This window comes from Pithys albifrons, chromosome 10 (assembly GCF_047495875.1).
Source record: "Pithys albifrons albifrons isolate INPA30051 chromosome 10, PitAlb_v1, whole genome shotgun sequence".
Taxonomy (NCBI): domain Eukaryota; kingdom Metazoa; phylum Chordata; class Aves; order Passeriformes; family Thamnophilidae; genus Pithys; species Pithys albifrons.
The window spans coordinates 7507854-7521746 of NC_092467.1; the positions used below are offsets into that span (position 1 = coordinate 7507854).

The following is a 13893-nucleotide window of genomic DNA, read 5'->3' on the forward strand; positions in this document are numbered from 1 at the left end:
CAACCCAAATTCACCTTGTGCGGTTTGACAACCATTTTCAAAGCTCTGCCAAGTTCCTCACAAACAATGCAGCTAAGCCCTCTCAGCAGCAGAACACATGAAACAAATTTAATGGTACCTCTACAAAAACCTCCAAGAAACTTTGGCTGAAGATTAATTTACCTAATTGACTTAATTTCATAGTCCTTAGCAGCCAAGGCCAGAGGGTAAATAATTTAATCCCTCTACCAAGAGATGGAGCAAGGTGGTGACAAACACTCCCCTGTAGAGTTTAGCTCTTGCTAAGCAAGCCAAGTGGATTTCATTGTGCATTAGGGGTTTGAAACTATGTCAAACCAACCCCTAGGAGAAAAAAAAAAAAGAAAGAAAAAATAAGAGCTCTATTAAGACATGTTACTAGAATTTTGTAAAGTTTGTATTGACCAGGCTGTCAGTCCAAGCATCTAACCACAGAACAGGCATTCTTCAAATAAAATCTATTTCACATAATTACAGATCATAAGAGACGGGACACATTCAGGACAAGACATCCTTTCATGGAATCACAGAATATGCTGAGCTGGAAGGGACCCATCAGGATTGAGTCCAACTCCTAACCCTGCACAGGACACCCCAAAAATCCCACCAGGTGCCCAAGAATGTTGTCCAAACGCTTCCTCTGGGTGAAGAATCTTTTCCTGCTATCTAACCTAAACCCTGTAGGTTTTCCTCAAAGACAAAAAGGGCCCTAAAGCAGATGTCAAAGAGCTTTTTAGACTGACACAGGATCCAAACAGAGAAAGATTAGATTAAGGCTATGCTGCTGCAAGGAATATAGAAAACCCTGTCAACCCCACCACCCAAGACTCCCTGCTGATGCACTGATTGCAGAATCATAGAATGGATTGGGTTGGAAAAGACCTCTGAGATCATCAAGTCCAACCCTTGGTCCAACTCCACTCCCTTTACCACATCATGGCACTCAATGCCACAGCCAATCTCAGGTTAAAAACCTCCAGGAATGGGGAATCCACCCCCTCTCTGGGCACCCCATTCCAATGCCTGAGCACTCTCTCTGCAAAGAATTTGTTTCTGATCTCCAACTTCAATTTCCCCTGGCAGAGCTTGAGCCCATCGTGCCCCCTTGTCCTATTGCTGAGTGCCTGGGAGAAGAGACCAGCCCCCACCTGGCCAGAACTTCCCTTCTGGGAGTTCTAGACAGTGCTGAGGTCACCTCTGAGCCTCCTCTTCTCCAGGCTAAACACCCCCAGCTCCTTCAGCCTCTCCCCACAGCACTTGTGCTCCAGTCCCTTCTCCAGCCTCGTTGCTCTTCTCTGCCCCCGCTCCAGCCCCTCAATCTCTTTCCTGAACTGAGGGGCCCAGAACTGAACACAACACTCAAGGTGTGGCCTCACCAGCGCAGAGTCCAGGGGAAGGGTCACTGCCCTGGGCCTGCTGGCCACGCTAGTTTTCCAGGACAGGATCCCATTGGCCTTCTTGGCCACCTGGGCACACTGTTGACTCCTGCTGAGCTTCCCGTCAATCAGTCCCCCCCAAGTCCCTTTCTGCCTGGCTGCTCTCCAGCCACTCTGTGCCCAGCCTGGAGTGCTGCAGGGGGCTGTTGTGGCCAAAGGGCAGGACCCAGCACTTGGCCTTGTTGAACTTCATCCCATTGGAATCAGCCCATCTCTCAAGTCTATCCAGATCCCTCTGCAGAGCCCTCCTGCCTTCCAGCAGGTTGACACTCCATCTCAACTTGGTGTCATCAGAATGGGATGCACCATCTTATGCCATGTGATTACTTGGCCAGATTTAGGCAGTAGGCCTAGACCTTCCTAGCCAGGACAGAACAGGATTGTTCTGCCCAAATGAGGCTCTGCTGAACACTTCTTTAACTCACTGAAAAGGAGTCTGGTCAGTAAGAACTGGAGCCATTCCTGCATTGTTCCCATCAGCATTTATCTGAGAGCCTGCATTGTATCCAGCCTCACTCCTCCAGGAGAGAAACGGCTGGTTAATGATTAAAGAAAACTGAATGGATGGAAAAAAGAGTAATAACCAAAATCAGAACTACTGTTTCATCCATAACTTATGTCTGGGTAATGCAGAAGCTAGTGATCAATGGGCTTAGGAATTTCCACACTGGATCAACTCAGATGCTTGATGTTAAGCACAGTGGGTTGCTGTTATACACAGGCACAGAAGTGTGAATTTAAAGGACAATGTCTGCTGACATGTGCTCCACGAGGATAATAATTCCACTGCATTATGTGTGCATTATGCATATATATGCATAGAGAATGAAATGATGAGTCAGTAGCTTAGAGGTGTGAAAGACAGAAGGCAGCACTTGATTCTCACATGGCAGGGGAGCTGCCTCCCCCCACACACAGAGCTTAGAGCTGCTCCGGAATACTCGGGGTGATTAAGGAGGGCTGAGGATCAGAGAGGAAACGTGTCTGCGAGGATAAAAAATTCACACCCAGCTCTGCAGATATTCTGGGATTAGCTTCCACCAAAATGCAGGGCTGGGGAAATCAGCAAATACAATGGGATTAAGAAAGGGCTGACAAAGGATCAGTTTTTGTAGCACACTGCTGAGAAGTACAAATGGGAACAGTACACAGGCAGTCTGCAACACTAAGTCAGCTAAATAAACAGGCTGCTCTGCCTCCATTTTATTCCACTATGCCAGTTCCCAAAACTTCATCCCTTAACATGGGCATCTATGAGACACCCATCCTTACAGCAGCATCTTACAAAGGTAAAAAAATTACCAAATAATACACATACTGTCATAGAGCACTTTAACTTTCAGATCTGCATTTTTTTGTTTATGGTAATGTGTGTTTTATTATGACACTACAAACAGCTTTAACACAGTTCAGCAGAAAACAACAGGCTGACTTAATGCCTATGAAACAGAACAAGTCTCAGGCTAAGAACACCAACTGAAATCCAAAAATCATTCATTGCTGTAGTGGGTTTCAGTAGCAAGAGATTTTAGTAGCAAATAAAAATAACAAACGAAACCAGTAGCAATTTCTGTCAATGTCTTGCTTTGAATTTAACACACACAAAGGAAATATTTCCTATACTCAGTACAGAACTGCTAGAACAAAGACCTTTGATTTGGCCCAGCCTTTGGCATCAAAAGTGACCACCAGAGCACCACCAACTAAGTAAATGGAAATGCTTTATTGTGGCAATCATCACTCTAGAAATTAGCAAGCTAAAAGTTTGATTATTAGTAAAAATGCCATTGATTCGTTTTCTTGCCTACCAGCAAGGTTTCAGTATAGTTTCTCAACAAAGTTGAATTATGGAAATAAGCAGATAAACCTGCCTGCAATATTATTTTACATTACACAAAGGAGAACAGCAAGGATCTGGTGTACTTGTCCCTATTTACATTGATTAGTTTGATATTCACTGACCAAGCCCAGAAAACTGTTCCACCAATGAGGATGCCCATATTCCGAAAGATGAGATCGTTACTGGAGTTTTCCAAAACCTTCCTGAGCCTTTTGTAGTTTGTTTGGGGCAAAAGCTATGTCCAAGGAGCTGGATAACTTCCTGAGTGCACACAAGAACCTGAGTGCACTATCAGGATTTGAAGCCTCCTTCCTCCAGCAGGGCCTGGCTGCCTGTGCTTGAGCCAACTCTGATACAGCACTGCTGAAACATGGGAAAAGGTTGGTAGGAAAAAGTTGGGTGAGAATGACCTGGGAGAGCCTCCCACTTTGCTTGGGGGCTCCTCAAGCCCTCATGCCTGAGCCATATTAAAGCCAAGTCTGCACCTGACTCTGCACTCCACTGATACCGACCAGCTGAACTGGCTTCACCTCCATCCTTCCCACTCCCTACAGACTTGCCTGAGGAGTACAGGATTCTTGGCTGACCATGACCATTAGATCTGCTCTACTGTCCTTGCCTGCGTGCTGTAGGACCATGCCCTTCACTGGAGAGAACTCCCCTGGCCTTGCATTTTCCTTCAGCAAAACCCTGACAGTGAGCAAGAACAGCCTGCCCCAACTACCCCTTCATTCCTAATGCAAGACACATCCTGTTTGAGCATCAAAGCGTTTTCTCTACTATAATCTTGACAGGAATAGCTGGAATTCCTTGTCTGCTCAAACTGTACTTCCCACCCTCTAAATGCTGCATACATTTGATAGCATCTCACTGTGTTTACTAATCCAGTAGTGACCAAGCCTCTCCCCACTTCCCAGGACCCTCCCATGGCACGTTAAATGGCCAGAGAGTCCAAAGGATAAAAGGAAGTGCTCTGCCATCTGCTTAGCTGGACTTCATAGGAAGATCTGAGTCCAAAATCCAATCAGGAACCTTTTATCATTTTCTGCTAAGACATGCAGTAGAAGAACAAACAGAAATTTTAACAATCCACTCAGCGGCCCTTAAAACATGCAAGAGTATTCAAGAACTGAATATAGAGCACGACACATAGACATGCTTGTCAGACCAGGCTGCAGCAATAATAAAAACCCCTCTATTTCTTCAGGCCTGTGCTGTTGCCCACCACTAAAACTACCCAGTCCGAGTGACAAGCAGAACTTCCATGACAGCAGATCCAAGGCCACAAAACCACAAACCAATACATGAACTTCAGCACATAAATTCTCTGCCTCTATGTGACATGCAGAAAACAGCAGGCATGCAAATAAATCTAAAACCCCAATTTCTCCACGAGGAACACAAAACATAGAGAGAAAACAAGAACACAAGCCACGCTGGCCAACAGTTCTATGTCATTTTGCAAAAACATTTTGACTACATGGTGCTCAACACAAGAACCTGAAAAGCTGCAGGTTTATGTTGGTTAAGATTTAAACAATCTCCATTGTAGAAGACTATAATGGAAGGGAGCTCACCTGCTATTTAACCTATCTTGGAGGAAAAAGAAATTCACTGTAAAAGTCACATACAGTCACACTGTCTAAACTACATTTCCTATCCTGGCAAAACTACAGAACAGCCTCAGTGATGCCCAGATCATGTCCCAGGGTTTACTCATTAGCTCAACTGCAGCAGCAGCACAGTCTTTTCTTGCTGCGCTTGAGAAGTTCATTTAATTAGACAACACCATGCCATTTTTCAAGGGCTTAAAAGACTATTTATTTCTTTCCTCTTTACACAGAACTGAGACTAATGGTTTCTGTAACAAAAAAATGCTCTGTATATTCATCTATGGTTTAAATTCTTGCCTTCTCTTACATGACTGTTTATGGAATTACTCATAATAAAGTTTTCCTTCTTTTGACATCCGAAAAGAGCACAGACTAAGCAAGTTGCATGAGTTCATTTCATTTAGAGAAGAACCTCAGCTTCCACCCAGCCTGTATCATGTACAGAAATATATTTGCTGTTATGTTCTGTCGTGGGATTGCCATCAAATAGTGAAAAGCAACTAGAACTAGCAGGAAACCCTGTTTGCAAACCTGTCATCGAGCTAAATTACTGTGGCAACTTTTTTTCTATGTGACAGATAATGTTTTTGACATAACCACAGCAAGAACTCCCCTGAATTAAGCTTCAGCTGCATCTCCAGCTCATTAGAACTGAGGCAGCTGGTATCCATAATTAGAAAAGGAAATCTCCTCTTCACCCAAGACCTCACCCAGCAAACTCCCTTAGTTAAAGGAAAAGTAATGCCTCTTGGAAAACAAGTTTAAATTTATTCCCAGGCAGATTATTTCATAAAATTTGAATACCTAAGTAATTAAACACTGAATTTTAAATATGACAGTAAATGGGGGAAGTAGTGAGGGGAGACAGAGAATTACTATAACTTGTGTTCCATACTCTTATCCCTTAAAGGCATCTTGTCTTGTAAATTTTGAAAACTAAATAATTTAAGTAAGGACTAAAGAAGGATGATTTATATTCTAATTCTCCTAGCCAGGCTTTAAAAAAAAAAAAAGCTAAACCCATACATTTTACAGTCTAAGCACATATGAAACCAAGTGAAATCATTTATCCTATTTGGATAAGAGAAGAACAATTGTTTTTTGTATCTCACCTGCGCATTGGCTTTCCGTCCATGCACCGTGAAGAGAAACCTTCACCCTACGCTTCAAGACCTGTTCCAAAAGAAAAAAATAGGAAAAAAGGGTGATTTCTGAAGCAAGAGAACCCCTCTTTCCCCTCTTCAGTCTGCTCACAAAACAACAGAACTGACCACAACCACATATTAATGTGCCTTCAAGCTCTTATTCAGCTATAAATTCACAGCCCAGATTAACGATGTCTGGATTGCAGAGAATAAAGCAGAAGAAAACATCACCAACATTAAAAATATTTCCACCACAACTCCATAAAGATTCCTTAGGCAAATGCAACACACACATCATAAAGCCAGCAAACTGCCTGCCTCCCTGAATCCTTAAAACTGTTCTACCAAAGGAAAAAATATCTGAAGTAACAGGGTGCTCACTCTCCCTCCTTGCTCAGAGCCAGGAGGTATCTCTCCCTCACACATTTAGCAGAGATTTAAGGCAAGCTGGCACAGAGCTGCACAGCAGCTCCACTGCAGAGCCAGAATCTGATAGAAGATAAAACTTGTGTCTGGAAACTGAAGATAACTGTGCCCCAGAGGTAGGAGGGATGCTAATAATGGTACTACATCTGCAAAGATTAATGATGCTGCCTGACGCTTGCTACGCTTCCACTCCAAATATTCATTTTCTGAGACCAATAACAGTTGTAAACTGCACAGGCCTTTCATATTCAACCACTAACTTCAATTCTAATGTAAATTAACCCTTTTTACAAGGGCATCACTTGTCCCAATTCCATTTTTGACGACTATTCACTTAGGAATAAATTTAATTCAATTTTTATTTAAAGCAATAAGCCTAACTTTTTGTCAAAAAAAATCTATTAAAAGAACAGAAAGGTGTTCTGCTTCAGGCAACCAACAGTAAGACAGGAGGGCACAGGCTTAAGCTCTGTCAGGGGAGGTTTAGGTTGGATATCAGGAAGAAGTTCTTTCCAGAGAGAGTGGTCAGGCATTGGAATGGTCTGCCCAGGGAGGGGTGGATTCTCTGTCCCTGGAGGTTTCTAAGGTGAGACTGGACGTGGCACTGAGTGCCATGATCTGGTAATCAAAGGGGGGTTGGATTAAGGGTTGGACTTGATGATCTCAACTGATTCTATGATTCTATAGTGATGGTCACAAACCTATTTCCATCCAAAAAGGGAGTGAGAGAAGGGAAACCATTCAAGATATGGGAAAAGCAATGACAGCATGAGAATGAATTAACTCTTAAACAGAAGTAGCACTTAAAAGAGAAAACCTAAATTTAGGAACAATAAGATCACTTCTGGAAGACAGAGATTGTCTGATTGGAGCCCTATATCCAATACTAAACAAAATATTTAGGGCACAATTTAAATTAAAGTACAAAATGGTTACAGCTTTATTTGGCTATGTGAAAAAGCACCTTATTTCACATGCAACATTCTCTATGTATTTTATTCCAGACACACAACCGGAGCAGTTCACCAGTTAATGAAGATTAAACTCAGACTTGCTGTCTGCCGCGCTTGCAAATTACTCACGTTCATACTTCCCTGGAAATAAAGGCAATTCCTCCCGGTTAGGGCAGTGCATACCAATTCAAACCCGAGCTCTGGCTGCCCAGCTTCTCCCGGGCCAGCACCGAGGGGCTCCTGGAGCCTCCCGCATCCCACCGCGGGATGCGCCGCTGGACGCGCCGTCCCGGCCCCTTCCCGGGAGGAGCACGCGGGGACCGGGACACTCCGCACACGGAAAGCAACGTGGACCAGGCTATTTTTAACCCCACGATTACATCAGATTTAATCCCCTTAAACCCACATTAAAACCCGGGGGAGGGAAACAACAAGAAGAGGGGGGAAAAAAGAAAAAGCAAAGAAAGCCGTTTAAGCCGAGGTCCTTCACGCTGCCCGCGGGGCAGCAACAGGCTGGAGGGAGGGAGGATGGTTCTCGCCGCGGCTCCCAGGCACCCGCGGGCACCGCTCGGAACTCGGCGGCACCTCCTGCGGGACGGGCACGGCAGCGAGAAGGGACGGGACCCCGGCCCAGGGACCGAGGCGAGTCGAGCCGAGCCGCGCACGCCGCCCCAGCACTGGCGGGCCCAGGCCCCGGCAGTGCCCGGGCAGGGCAGAGCAGGGTAGGGCAAGGCAAGGCAGGGCAGCGTGCCCGTGCCCGAGCCCGCCCCGCCCCGCCCCGGCAGGGGCAGCCCCGAGGAACCGCCGCTGCCCGGCCAGCCCGCGGAGCCCCGTTCGCTCCCTCGCTCACTCACTCACGCCGGGCGCGGGGTCGTCGCCACCGCCGAGCCGCGGTCCCGCAGAGCCGCCCGAGAGCGTCCTCAGCCGCAGGAAGCGGCCCTGGCCCCGCCAACCGCCGCCGGTGCGCGCCGAGCCGCGCCCGCCCCTTCCGCCCCCGGACCCGCCCGCCCGCCCGCCGCATCCAGCGCCGCCAGCGCCCGGCCCGGCCCCCGGCCCGGCCCCGCGGCGCCCCTGGAGCGGCCGCACAGGGAGCGCGCTAGGGCGTGCCCGGCCCTGCACCGCCCGCCTCGACCCCCGGCCCAGCCGTGCACCGCCCGGCCGGCCCCGCAGCGCCCCTTGAGCGGCCGCACAGGGAGCACGCTACGATGTGCTCGGCTCCGCACCGGCCCCCGGCCTGGCCCCGCACCGCACGCCCGGTCCCCGACCCGGCCCCCCCCCCCACTGGGCGCACCGCCCCCGGCCCGGGCCCGCAGAGCCCCTGGAGCGGCCACACGGGGAACGCGCTGCGGTGTGCCCGGCCCCGCACCGCCCGCCTGGCCCCCCGCCCGGCCCCGCAGCGCCCCTGGAGCGGCGGCCTGCGAGTTCGGTGTGGGGTGCCCGCCCCGCCCGCTCCCCGCTGTCCCACGTGGTGACCGCTGGCCGTGTCGCCGAGCCCGTGTCCCAAGGAGGTGGCAGGGGCCGCCGCGTGCACAGGGCTCCGTGGGTCGTGTAGGATGATGAAATCGTAAAGGTTGGAAGGGACATTTAAGATCGTCAAGCCCGACCCTCGACTCTCCGCTGGCCTTGTAAACCCTAAACCACGTCACGCAGCTACAGGTGCCTCTTAAACACCTGCAGGGATGGTGACTCCACTGCTTTCCTGGTCAGCACATTTCAGTGTCTGACCACCCTAATAGGGAAAAAGGATGACCCACCCACTGTGGTCCTTTCCAACGTTAATGATTCTGGGATTCAGTGCAGGGGTAGGAGGTGGACTGTAATAGGATCCTTGAAGGGACCCTTGTGCTATCCTGAGGATATTCTGATTCTGTGAACCATTTTGCCCATGGTGGTTGCTTCTTATGTCCCTGTAAGGTGGCAGTGCCCAGTGCCTGCTCCTGACCCACTGGATTCCTTAGTCCTTAGAACTTCCAAGGCTGGTGTGATTGCAAGCATTGCACCTGGAAGAGGGGCAGTGGCTTGGAAGTGGGTGGATGACAATGCCAACTGCAGTATTTTCTTCCAGATAGCAGCAACTTTTCTGCAGGTGATGGTCCGGTCATGACTCAGCCCACAGAGGCTCCTGTTATAAGGGCTCCTCCACTGCCTACCACCTCTTTTGCTGCCTGGAGGGTATCACTGACCCAGTGATCCTGTTCCTGCACAGTGGCTGTGGCCACTGCCTGAGTGGGATGCCTGTACCCACACAGCACAACACCAGTGGGCAGATGGCAACTTTCTGGGGAGGGTCCCCTTTGCTGCCCTCCTAAAAGTGCTGCCAGGGCCCAATGGCATCCCAAAGGCCAGGCTCTGTCTCCCCAAACATGACAGTCAGAGCATGCCCATGCACAGAGACATCTGCAAAACTCCCTGCTGAGAGCAGCCTACTTTCAGAATCTTCTTGCACTGTTCATATCAATAAAGTTTATCATTCCTCTGGCACAGGTCCTTTTGGTACCAAGGACATCCAGGGAAGGGGCAACATGGAAAGAAGGAATGCAAGCCAGGCTGCTGTCTGAAGGTGCTCTGGGAGTCAGGGGAAAACTGGGGTGGGAGAGAGCAGGCACCCATGGCTGGGAGGGGCCCTGCTGGTTCCATATTCCAGGAGGAGGGCCCCACATCCCAGCAGCATGCCCATGTCCCAGTGAGGGTTCCAGTGCATGCTCTCAGGAGGAAAGTTTCAATATTCCCCTCCAAAGATAAACAGCAGAGATTGTTTGAGGATTTTGCATGGAAAACGGCTGCCCAACTGAGGCACAGCACTGAATGCACTGACCACAGCTCCTTGTCAGGGAAAAGTTCCAGGCACAGCCAAAAGCACGTGGGACACAGTCCTGCTTCACTGGACTCAGTATCCATCAGCAGGCAGAGGAGTAGGAGCAGCAGGCTTCAAAAAGAGGCCTACCCAAGTCTTCTCCAGCTCCACCTCAGCCTTCATTGCCTGCCAGCCAGGCAGAAAGAGCCTCTGTGACATCCCAGAGTCTTGTACCATGGCAGTCAGTGACAACAGATTGGCTTCACCTGCAAACACATTCCAGCAGGGTGATCTCTCAGTCCAGGTGTTCACTGCCTGAGTTCTGCTCTGGGTGGCAGCATGTTGAGGTTGTTTCCTCAATGAGACCAGGATGAGGCTCCTCCTGGTGCTGTCCCTGGCCATGGCTCTCTGCAGCCTGTCTCTGTCACTTGTTAGTGCCAAGAGGGTGAGGGTCAAGATAGCCATCGTTCCTAAGGGCCCAAAAAAACCACCCCTTGCCTCTGACCTGCCCTACCCTCTGGGCCAGCTTTGGGACTACCTTGCCCATCTGGACATGCCCTGGCCACTCTGCAGGTCCTGGAAAATCATGGGGGTGCTTGGAGTGGCTATTATATTTCGCATCTGCAGAAATGTGCAGAAATCCCAGGGACAGGCAAGCAATCAAGAGCAGTCACATGGGGAGGGACAGGCAAGCAATCAAGAGCAGTCACACAGGGAGGGACAGGATCACCAGATGGTGCAGGTAAGCACAACAGCCTTGGCTATGAAAAAGCAAACCCTAAGAGGGGCAAGAGAGCCTCAACAGGCCCTGAGAGGTTCTCTGCCTCTTCCCTGCGGACACACTGAGCTGCGGGTCTGAAATTCCCTGGGAGCCCCTAGCACAACACAGAGCCTGCCAGAGGTTTCCTCAGCCGAGCATGCTGGCTGGTGCAGTCCTGTCAAGGCTGGAGTGCTCCCAGAGAAAGACAAGGCCAGCAGGACCCTTCTTGACCCCCCAAGCCCCTGCACGCTTCATTGTACCCCTGGCTCTGTCAGTTCCAGGGAATGGAACAGGCAGCTTCACATTCCGTGAGTGCAGACCTCTGGGCCCAAATGTACAAGATGATGAGGGCTGAAACCATGCTGCTGCTCAGGACCACCAGGTCCGTGCATCGCCTTTACCTGCTAAAGCTCCGGCAGGAGTACCACCAAAGGAAGGCAGAAGAAAGGTTTCAGAATGGCAGCTTCCCTGGTCCCACCTCCAGCTAAAGCCAGATTCTGGATGTTGGCAACAGGATCAGCAGCAGAGTAGGTGAGTGCTGCTGTCCATGTGGGGTGGGATGTGAGGCAGGAAAGAACAGACACTCATGGCCATGAGGTGACCCCTGGGTACCACATTCCCAAGGGGAGGGGTCCATATTCTGTCAGGGTGTCCATATCTCCATGAGGCTCCTGGTCAGTGTCTATGTCCCACTGAGATGCCTGGGGTGTGTCCATGTCCTGGTGAGGTGTGTGTTGGTTGCTCCCCACGTCCTTGTAAGGCAGAGGGGGCCACTGGGCTCCTTAGTCCTTCAAATGGGCACTGGGGGGTCCTGCTCCTATCCTTGGTCATTGCCAGAGACCAGAGACAAGTTCTTGCCCACGGCAATCCTCTCCCTGCCTTGGCATCAGCACATCCCCATGTTCTCGCCTGGGGGCAAACTGCACTGGCAGCGGTGCTGGAAGTCCCCTTGAGGAGGGACAGGGACATGGCTCATAGCTGAGCTCAGGGACCCTGGAGAAGGGATAAACCTGGCATCAGCTCCCCTCTCAGCTAAACAGGGAGATTCAAAAATCTTTAAAAGTCACAGACTGGCTGAGGTCAGAAGGCTCCTGGCAGCTCAGTTTGTCCTGTGCTCAGGTGGGGCTGTCTCAAAGCAGTTGCCCATGAACTTCTTCAGGCAGCTTTCAACATCTCCAAGAATAGAGACTACACACCGCAAGCTGTGCCACTGCTCAGTTACTCTCACAGCAGATAAATGTTTCCTGATATTCAGAGGGAACCCCTTAATTTTCAGTTTACATCTATGCCCTATCAGTGGCTCTTTACACCCTCCCTCCTGCTATTTAATGATTCTACCTCAGCTTCCTCCTGCCTGAACAATCCCAAAACTCTTCATCTTTCCTCATAGGAGAGATGTCCCATCCCTTCATCATCTTCATGACCCACTGACAGACTCTCACCAGTAGCTCCTGTACTGGAGAGCCCAGGACTGGACGCAGCACTCAGGTATAGCCTCACCCAAGCAGAGAGGAAGGATCACCTCCCTCAACATGCTGGCAACACTTAACCATAAAAAAAGCCCAGGATACCCTTGACTCTCTGTTGCAAGGGCACATTGCAGGCTCCTGCTAACCAGGACCCTCACAGCCTTTTTCTGAAAGGTGTGTTCTAGACAGGTGGCCCCAGCATATACAAGTGCACGGGATTGTTCTTCCACAAGTTCAGGACTTCACAATTTTCTTTTGTTGAACATCAGAAACTTTCTGTCAACCAATTTCTCAATCGTGCACATCTTAGCAAAGATGTTGAATGGGCTGGACCTAGCATGGACCCCTGCTTACACCACAAGTGACTGATCTTCAACCAGATTTCATACCACTGATCATCACACTATTGGGACCAGCGCTTCAGCCCATTTTCCTTCTATCTCTGGGCTCATTCAGCCCATACATCAACAGCTTCATGATGAGGTTACAGGGGACCGACCATATGAAAAGCCTGAAACAAATCAGGCCTGCTCTTCCCTAATCTACCAAGCCAGTAATTTCTTCAGAGTTCTCAGATCATTTCAGCAGGACTTCCCGGCTTTGTGAACCCACACTGGCATCAAGTGGTTCACCAGGAAATGATTTACCCCTGTGCTCACCCTTGCCTGACACCCCACTAGGGCTAATGCCACCCTGCCTGTGAGGTCTTTTGATGAAATCCATTTGACTCTCATCTCTTCAAGATACTTACTGGGAAAGGCTAAACTTGTCCACCTCTTTGCAGGCCTGAGAACAGAGGGGTTCCACAAGAGCACCCCAAGCTACATGTGCACCAGGACTTGCTGAGAGCTGGCTGGCCAGCCAAAAGCCAGAGCCACTGCCTTCAGCACCTCCTTCTCCACCAAAGCAGCAGTCTGTGCCAGCAGATCCAGGTTTGGCTTTGATTTGCACAACTAAAGACAACGTTTGCCAAGTCTGCTTCCATACTGGGACTGAAGTCAGCAACATACAGCACCAAACAGGAGACAGTGAACACCCAGCATCCATTTGTTCTGTCTTTATTCACCAGGGAGAGGAGGCCAGTATTTTATCTTGAGAGCTGTCTTGGCTGCTTAAGCCCTGAGAAGCCTCACCAGTTCTGCAGAGCTGTGGTCCCCGTTACCTACAGCAATATGTGGAATTAGCCAGTGCCAGCCCTTGGTTATGGTAAAGCTGACATGCTTCAGGGAGTGCTGGCAGATAGGGAGGGGGATAAGGGGCTGTCATGGTCCCCATCACAAACCAAGAGGGAGTGATTTTGCCCCAGCACCAGTCACTGGGGGGAAGTGTTTCCTTTCTTGTTCTCTGTAACAAAGACCAAAGCTTGTCTCAGCTCGTACCAGGCTGGAGAGCAATAGAGCATGGTCTAAGGTCTTAAACTTTTAACCCTGAAGAGTAAA

The 13893-nt window shown here is 49.7% G+C and overlaps 1 protein-coding gene across 5 annotated transcripts in view; it reads right to left on the reverse strand.

Annotated features, from left to right (window-relative positions):
* The window catches only part of KLHL20 (kelch like family member 20), a 28525-nt gene extending 20135 nt beyond the window's left edge, over positions 1–8390 (reverse strand). For 2 of the 5 annotated variants that reach the window (XM_071564629.1, XM_071564634.1), the window contains exons 1-2: positions 8286–8390; positions 6020–6080 (exon numbers count right to left, since the gene is read on the reverse strand). In XM_071564629.1, coding sequence (XP_071420730.1) covers positions 6020–6042 — 23 coding nt within the window. In that variant the 5' untranslated portion in view covers positions 6043–6080; positions 8286–8390. Of the gene's footprint in view, positions 1–6019; positions 6081–7560; positions 7819–8281 lie in introns of those variants that run through there. The other 3 variants (XM_071564630.1, XM_071564631.1, XM_071564633.1) reach the window with 3 other exon arrangements.
* Positions 8391–13893: the final 5503 nt, after the last annotated feature.